The sequence below is a fragment of the Haliaeetus leucocephalus genome, unplaced genomic scaffold (assembly GCF_000737465.1).
Source record: "Haliaeetus leucocephalus isolate CR32 unplaced genomic scaffold, Haliaeetus_leucocephalus-4.0 Scaffold932, whole genome shotgun sequence".
NCBI classification, from domain to species: Eukaryota; Metazoa; Chordata; class Aves; order Accipitriformes; family Accipitridae; genus Haliaeetus; species Haliaeetus leucocephalus.
Genome location: NW_010973368.1, coordinates 15,700,194 through 15,708,369, shown reverse-complemented (window position 1 = coordinate 15,708,369; position 8,176 = coordinate 15,700,194). Strand labels below are relative to the sequence as shown.

General features: G+C 46.7%; 1 protein-coding gene across 1 annotated transcript in view; it reads right to left on the bottom strand.

The window, feature by feature from the left end:
- Window positions 1-976: 976 nt before the first annotated feature.
- LOC104841976 (extracellular tyrosine-protein kinase PKDCC-like) overlaps window positions 977-8,176 on the bottom strand; it is an 8,594-nt gene continuing 1,394 nt past the window's right edge. The window contains exons 3-8 of the mRNA XM_010584026.1: window positions 7,965-8,087; window positions 5,573-5,844; window positions 4,375-4,454; window positions 4,179-4,283; window positions 2,489-2,665; window positions 977-1,080 (exon numbers count right to left, since the gene is read on the bottom strand). Coding sequence (XP_010582328.1) covers window positions 977-1,080; window positions 2,489-2,665; window positions 4,179-4,283; window positions 4,375-4,454; window positions 5,573-5,844; window positions 7,965-8,087 — 861 coding nt within the window. The remainder of the gene's footprint in view (window positions 1,081-2,488; window positions 2,666-4,178; window positions 4,284-4,374; window positions 4,455-5,572; window positions 5,845-7,964; window positions 8,088-8,176) is intronic.

The following is an 8,176-nucleotide window of genomic DNA, read 5'->3' as shown; positions in this document are numbered from 1 at the left end:
GTGCTTAGCTGCTGGCTGGGGTTAAACCACAACAAAGACCTAAGGGTCCAAGGGGCTCGGGCACATTCATACACTGCTTGGACCACTCACAGGTTGTCCTCAGGAGCAGGTAATGATGCTAGGTGAGCTGAAGGTGGGAAACACTTCCATTTGTTCATTTGGTTGCAGTAAAGACTTAGACAATTAAAGAGAAAAAGTTTTCACGGCATGCTTAGAATAAACATAGTCATTCTTTATCATACAGAGTCATGCCTTACACATAAATAATTTGAATGTCTCGCTCTTTCATGGAAAGTAACAGAGAAAAACCTTCAAGGTTGATACATGGGAGCTGACATTACAAATCACATAGGGTCAAAGCCAAATCCTGCATCCAAACATGCAGACATTTGGTTCCAGAGTTGACCTATACACCACCTCCCTCCCCTGCCCTTGAAGGAACTGAATCAGGACCCTCCTTGGAAGACCACCCCCATCATCAACATCTGGTTACAGATCCCAGTCCTGCAACTTTGGCCCCATAGCTGAAATCCAGCCCTTTACATTTGCAGTGGTATGAAATCCTGGTCAGCAGCTGCAGAAGGAGCCATTGCCTTCTCCAAGGTGTGTTATCCATAGGTTTTTGGAGGTGACTGAACTAAGCCTACCCAAGCCGGATCCCTTGCAGCTATTTCTATTTCTTGGCTGACAAGCAGTTTACCAAAGCAGCAAGGCTAGGTATTGCACAGTCTAGCACCATTTGACTAAAACTGGGAGCATTTATGCGTAACAGCAGTGTGGAAACAGATAGAGAAGCTAGCAGGGTTGCAGTAAGAAATCTGAGCTTTGATCAAGGAGACAGCAGCATTTGACTCTATCTGAGCTGGCAGGAAGATCCCATCCCAAAGCAAAATGAAGTATGCCATTCTTTTCAGCAGATGAAATTCTCCCCAGTGGTTTTTTCCTCCCAGGATCATTTTATGTGATCTCTTTGTCTTTAAAGTCTTTCCCCTGAGGAAGTCGATCGTTTAATATAGACTACAGCGTTAGCATCTGGTATTAAATCAGTCAGGCTACTCTGAAACGAGGCGAGGGGGCGTCCTGGAAAGGAAATAAAAATTCAAGTTTAATAGAGGAGATAAGTTCACCTTGACCCATGCTATTTATTGCAAGAGACACAGGAATACACTGCTTGCTCAGCAGAGGGTCACTCCACCCAGTCATAGAAGTGTTTTACACTCCCAGTAAACTCCAGATGCATACTGAGTGTGCACAAGGAATGCACAATCGAGCCCCAGAGGCTTTTACGTCTTGCTTTGCTATACAGAGCTGCCCTAAAAGGGACTAGCACGTTCACACAGCTCTCATTAATCCAGCTGGCAAAGTTAGGCACTCGGCATTTCAGCCACACACTTTCGGCAACTTTGGCTGCAAAGACAACCTGTAAAAATCTGAGGAAGAAAAATGTCAGGAAGGGAAACCTTAACAGACTGCAGGCACAGTGCAGGATGGCAGGGATCAGCATCTGAGCTAGGTGTTGCAGAAAAGGTCTTCTGTCCTGTGTGCTTCTTCTGCATCCCCACCGCTGTTTTAAGCGGGGTTCCTTCCAGCCAGGCACGAAACTCAGCAACTAACAGCCGTCCCGTAAGGAAGCCAGATGTGATGCGTTAGGCACAACTCACACAATCCACTGTTGGTGTGAAACCGGCTCAAAGAGATTTATGTTGCATCCGTGTAAGCACTCTTATGTCACTAGTTAGCCACATGCCAATTGCACACAAATCCATGAAAAAGCTGTGTGTTTGGTAGTTTGGTTTTGGGTTGGTTTTTTTAAATGTCATGTGAGCCGACAAGATGTGATTCTTCAGCACCACTGCTGAAAACACTCATTTACCTCATCTGGTGTTTCACTTTATAAGGAACAATTTAGCCCACGATTGAAGTGTCAGCTAAATGAGGTAATTTATAGTAATTCTGAATACATGCTAACTGTAAGAGGCTATAATCAGAGCTAATTATAGGGACATTTTGGAAATCCATTGGTTTGGGGCTTTAGTTTTGATAAAGGGGATAACAACTTGTAAGCCATGATTCTTTTAATTATAACAATAGTAACCACCTTCTTTTACATAGCTTCTTTCATCTCTAAAAACCCCACAGCTTTTTGAAAGCTATATATACCACAGGAATTGTTTAGCCTCACGCCAAAGTGAAGCCATCTCTGCATGAAACAAGTAGCTGTTTAACAATACCTAGCAGTCCACTACAAAATTTGTAGAGGAAAGAAGGCACAGGAGAATATAATTTCTCTTGTGTCTCTTTACAAATACTCAGGGGATCCTTGGATGCCCACCATGGCAGCCACCCGATCTTGACTAAGGAAAGCAGCTTTTACACGCACCCGTAGACTCAAGGCACTACGGAGGAGGGCAGCAGCATCGTCCCCACTCGCGCCCGAGGAAGCAGGGGCACGACACGGCAGTGTCCTGTCACAGCTGCCCAAGCTCACCTGTCCACGTCCTCCGCTGCGTGACGATAAAACTCTGACACTGCGATTGGGAGTTACAAATTGCGGCGGCTTCCTCGGCGCCGTGCACAGAGAGCAGGCATCCCAAGTGGCTGTAGGAGGGCCAGCACTTGTAGTCTTCGCCTTCCACCGTTCGGAAGCCCTTTAGGGAGATGTAGTCTGGGAACGGAAGGAGGGTGTTTAGGGAAACTTTTTAAGTGTGCTTTCAGAGACCAGTTACGCTACACACTTAGTATGTTGCACTTCAGTGAAACTCTTAAAGGAAATGCGATAGTGATAGATTGAACTGACCTGCTTAGATGGAGTGGGTGGAGCTGCAAAGTTATAAGAAACCCAAATCCTGACTTTTGGTTCCGTTATGGAGCACTGGACAGCAATTCCCCCAAGGATATAAGAGAGGGGGCAGAGTTCTCAAGGGTGAAGGGACAGGAGAGCGACCGCAGGGGTGGGTGACAAGGACAGACTGCTGTACAGTCCCACAGACCTTCCACTTCTTCTCTAGAGAAGCCAACCTCACAACGGCCTCTCCTACACCTCAGCCCCAACAGCAGAACGAGCTCATCACAGATCCAGCACTGAGCTACGCGTGGCAGGCGCTGACCCAGCCATCATGGTGTCGCCCACAGGTACAGGAGATTCAGGAACCCCAGTGGGGGAAAGGGAGGCCAGATCCTCCTCCAGTGGGATACAAGAGACCTGACAAGCCTGAGCAGGCGATGTTCAGAGTATTGTTCACTGACTGCAAAGAGTCTCTCGCCACCTTCCCACACCTCTAGGATGGTGATCATTTTGGCACATTGCTGCTGGGCCAGTTGCAAAGCCAACAGGCAGGTGTTGTTGGAAAATACTAGTAATTCCTATTAAAGCTGCTGGACCTTCAGTGCAAATGACTGGAAATCTTTGTAACAGTGCAAATTCTAGTTCTTTCACACGTAAAGAGATTTCCTTCCGCAAGCCACCGTCACCACCCCACCATCTCGAGTGGACGCTCAGGAAAAGTTAAGCTTCAGTAACCACTGGACTTTTGAAGCTGCCTTTTGATTAACCTCATCTCTACCAGCAAATGGGTCCTTTTCAGAGGAATGCACCTTATAAAGGCTCATTTATCCATCCAGAGGTCCAACAGGATGGTCTTCAGGAAAAATAAATTTAGAGGGCACCAAGGCCCCAGCTACTCTGCCACACTCATTTCGGTGTTGTCACCTCCCCACTGTACGTTCCCATAATAACCTGCGCTCAACAGTCAGAAGCCACCAAGTGAAATGGGAAGGTTCAATATCAGCCCAGGAAACTGACCTATTGGTCCCTAGGGTAAGATGACCCCGAAGAGAGATAGGAGACACTCAGTTTGCTGCTCTGGTCTAGTTGCTTAAGCTATCCCAAATATATTCACTGAAAACACTGATGCACGTTATCAGGAGAGTATTTAGAAGCAGTGCAAACATATGTCCATATGTAGGCCAGATTGCCTGCACTGCATTTACTTTGCAAAACAATGCAATCATGCATAGCTCCTATGAAAAAACAAAAGGCTGCTCAAAAAAAGATACTTCTGGTGCTTTTCCTAGTGACTATACACTGCCTGAACATATGGGAGATCAGAATTTGACCAGTTACCAAGTTCTTCGCTCCCTCAGTAGCTACGTTACTTAAAGCATTCAAAATCACATACCTTTTAAGAGAAGAGGTCTTTTCTGCAGATAGAGCCCAGACTTGTACAGATGTAAAACCTTTTCAAAAGCTTTCAGGGTTTCATTTATTCCATATCGTAAATCACCTACATTTAAAGAAAAAGATGACAAAGGTAAGTAATTCCATGCAATACCATTTAGAGACTTCTAATGAAGTTTATGACTATTAGCTGGTACCTGTTGCATTCAGAATATCGCCCAAAAAGGGCCGCAAAGCTGGTGGTGCAGAGTGTGGCAAAAGATAGGTGAAAAAATACCTGCAAAAAATCCCACAGACTGATTAGAATACAGTTGCTTAATTTCCCTAGTGATTTAAGTTGTCCACATTTTCCCGTGACTCGATTATCCATATGAACTACTAAGTCTGCTTTGGTTATTAAGTTACATTTGAGCACTTCATTGGCATCTCACAGACTGCTCCTGTGAGTTGGGCTGAAAGCCTTGTCCTTGCAGTACAGCACGCTGCCAAGCGCTACATGAAATCTACCTTGCAAAGGCTTCATGCAGTGAGGCTTTCCCTCATTCCCCAGGGCCATTTTTGTGCTCTAAGCAATGCATTTCCCATCAAAAAAAGACCTATATAAAAGAAGACTCATGCAAGACCTTTCCCTTGCCCTGAAAAAGTTTGGCATTCTTATTAGCCCTGGGAAGGCAGGACTACTCATTCTCTGAACCTTCTAGAAGATTCCTGTTCTACAAGAGACAAGTGCGTTATTGCAAGGCTGCAATAATCTATGCGGGGATTTGCCCTTTCACACCGAGTCCTGCAAATTCAGGCTCCCTTACTAAGTCCTTCTGTGTAAACGGCCAGCTGCCAAGACTTCCACCTGTACGTGACCTGCTAAGCATCGTGCTTTCAGCTGGTGGCCTACACAAAGTGCTGCAGCAGTCTCGGCCCCTTGCCCGTTACCTGTTTCATCGCTCTCCCATAGGTGCCCATAGTCTCCATAGGGAGACTCAGAGTTCAAGGGCAGAGTTAGCCAGCCTCTTCCCAACAACGGGGGCTCAAAGCTGGTGGGCTTTGGCAGGTAGCCCGTGCGGCCACTGCTCTCAGCAAACGCAGCGCATGGATGTCAAGTGCCAGGGCTTGTTTGGCAAACAATAAATTCACAGGTGCAACCTTTGGGGAGAGTTTCTAGAGGGCGTTGGGGAAAGGGAGCAGCAGAAGAAAGATGCCTTCATTCTCACCAGACAACAAATACGCTACTTTCCTGCCTTAGAAGGAAAATAAACTTGCTTCAAAGCGACCCTTAACTACCCTTTGACAGAGGTGAGGAGGAATCACTGCATGGAAGAAACGCAAGATGCTAGAGGCTACGTGGCAGTGTGTGAGCTCAACCACCCCAGATTTTCCCCCCAGTCTCACTGGACATACCGATATGCATTGAAAAGATTCTTCTTTTCATTTATTCCTTCACATTTCCCAGCCGCAGAGCATTTGAGAGGGAAGCTTTTTGTAGGGAATTCGAGCGTGCAGTCTTTATCTTCCTTGCATGACAGTTCCTCAGTGCTGGCATCATCCATGTCTGTCACTTTTAGGTTTCCATCCACCATAACAAACTGCCTCGGCTGGAAATCCAAGAGGACTATTGAACCCAGAGGGGAATGTGCCAAGTAAAACAGCAGTTTCACAAGACTCAGGCAAATCTGAGAAAGAGAAGATGAATATGCATGGGAAAAAAAGATGAAAAACAGCTATTAAATTGGAAGTAGAACAAAGGAGAGGGCATTCAATGAAATTAAAGAAAAAAAAAGCATATAGTACTTAAAAGGTAATTACACGTACGCTACAAAATTTATTATCAACGTTGCCACAGGATTTGACTGGTAAGTAGTTTAGCAACATTTTTTTTACAACGTGCATATACAAAAAGAGACATTTGCAGTTAGAGGAACTAGATGAGAAAGCTGTGAGGAAAACAATAGCAGCCTTCATGTTTCAGGAGCTACATTGATTTGCTAGCTGAAATCAGAAGGGTTTTTTTCCCACTCTGGCATAGAATTAATACATTCCCCTCCCTTCCCCCGTGCTGCTCCACACGGACTGAGGCTCCATGGTCATTAATACCAGATCCATGCCTTGCTGCATCACTCAGCAGTATGAATTTGGGCACACAATCGTGCTTCTGAAGACTTAGCCAAAGCATGCAATGTGTTTATTGCCAGCTTTTCTACTTTTATGTCAACTTTCTGGCAGCAGGGTAAGGTCAGACAATACCTGATCCAGCAGAAAGCTCAGTAAACAATTTTTTGAACAAACTAGAGCTAGAAGAGCGCATTTATGCTGCGCCAGCACTTTTTTTCAGGTAGCTTTTTGCAGCAGCTTTCATTCACTATCAGGAGCCCTGGCATCAAACTGTATCATCAGCTAGGTGTGCCAGGCAGACCCGCACCACCCCTCGCTGCCTCCGATAGCGATCTGTGCAGGCGCGAGGGTTTGTTCACTTGGAACAGCTCGCAGAATCGCTGGTATCTGATGTGGCTCATCAGAGGGGAATCCCATCCGTTTAGACGCCCTAATTAGGAAACAGGACCAGACAGTACCAGTGTAAATTCTGAATTAGTGTCTTCATCTGTCAAAAGATTATTAAAACCTTAATGCCACCACACCAGACCTTACACCAGCTAATCCAGCATCATGGGTTTCTAGCTCTACAGGAGGCTTTGGCACATTTGAGAAGACGAGGTGCTGGGAAAGCTACGTAGAAGCCAGTATGAAATAGTCTGTAAGCAGAAGTGGAACTCCACAGGCCAAGAGAAATGACTCTGGAAGCTCTGATGCTATTTTAACTTGATTAGTGAAGCACTCGTAAGAATCCCAGCTTCACGTCCCACAGCTGAGCAAGCACAGTTGCCACACTCCCCCTCTGGCTCGGATGGCAAGGCTCCTCTTTAACATTAAGGACCGCATGCAGGCAGGGATTTTATTTTGGGACTGCTGTTGTGTTTTTATTTTTCCCAAAGCATTTCTCATTGACATTAAGGCACCCATGCTTCTACTTGATGCTCTCTTTCCTCCTGGGAACCAAACAAGTAGTAGTGAACCCCCAGCTGAGACCTCCAGGCAAACTGTAATACAAGCTATAACCAAAATAAGTGCCATGTCGCAAGTCATTTATGTTCCTGGGGAGCTTAAGAGTCCCTATGGGGGATGCTTAGGAGACAAGGCAGATCTCACTAACAGGGATGTGATTCTAGCACCTACAGCAGGAGGAAAGCAATTTAGTAGTGTTTGTACTACAGTAATACCTAAAGGGCTAAGATCAGAAACACCATACAAACACGTGGTGACAGACAGGCTGCTCAGCTTGCTGCCTAGAACAGGTAATACGCAGAAAACGAGAGGCTCGTAGCGCGGCGAGGTGGCTTCCCGGAGTCAGTCCCAGCCTGCTGCGGGGCCTCGCTACGAAAGCCCCTCGGTGCAGTGGAGGGATATAGAAGGAAAACCGGCAGCATAGTGTAATACTGGGTATTAAACACCAGCCCAGCCCTGAGCAAGGTTTTGTGTCCGTTTCCTCCCAGATGCAGCTCTTTTAACGTCGCTCTAGAGAGAGGGAATAGAGCTGTGAGACGCCAGGCTGGGGCTATTTTAACGTGCTTTAAAAGGAGCGAAAGCAAAACGATTTAAGGACAACTTGCGGGAGCAAACAGGGTGTCAGCCAGCACGACAATCCCGTTTGGCCCAGCAGCCACCACGGGCTCTTCGCGTTTACCCAGTCTGCGGTCTAAAAGCGACCGGCGAAACTCCCTTTGTTTCGTTTCCTTACTTTAAATCTCTCCTCCCAGGGGGTCTGCAGAAGCTGAATCATCTCCAGCGGGGATCCCAGCTCCAGCATAGCCGTGACCCGTATTTCAGGATCTCCGCTATTATCGTAGCATTGACCGTGCAGCTGCCGGGAGGGAAGGAGCGATTCTCAGAGCGACGCCGCTGCCAGCGCCGGCGGGTCCCGGCCGCCCGGGAACGGGGACGGGCGGGGGG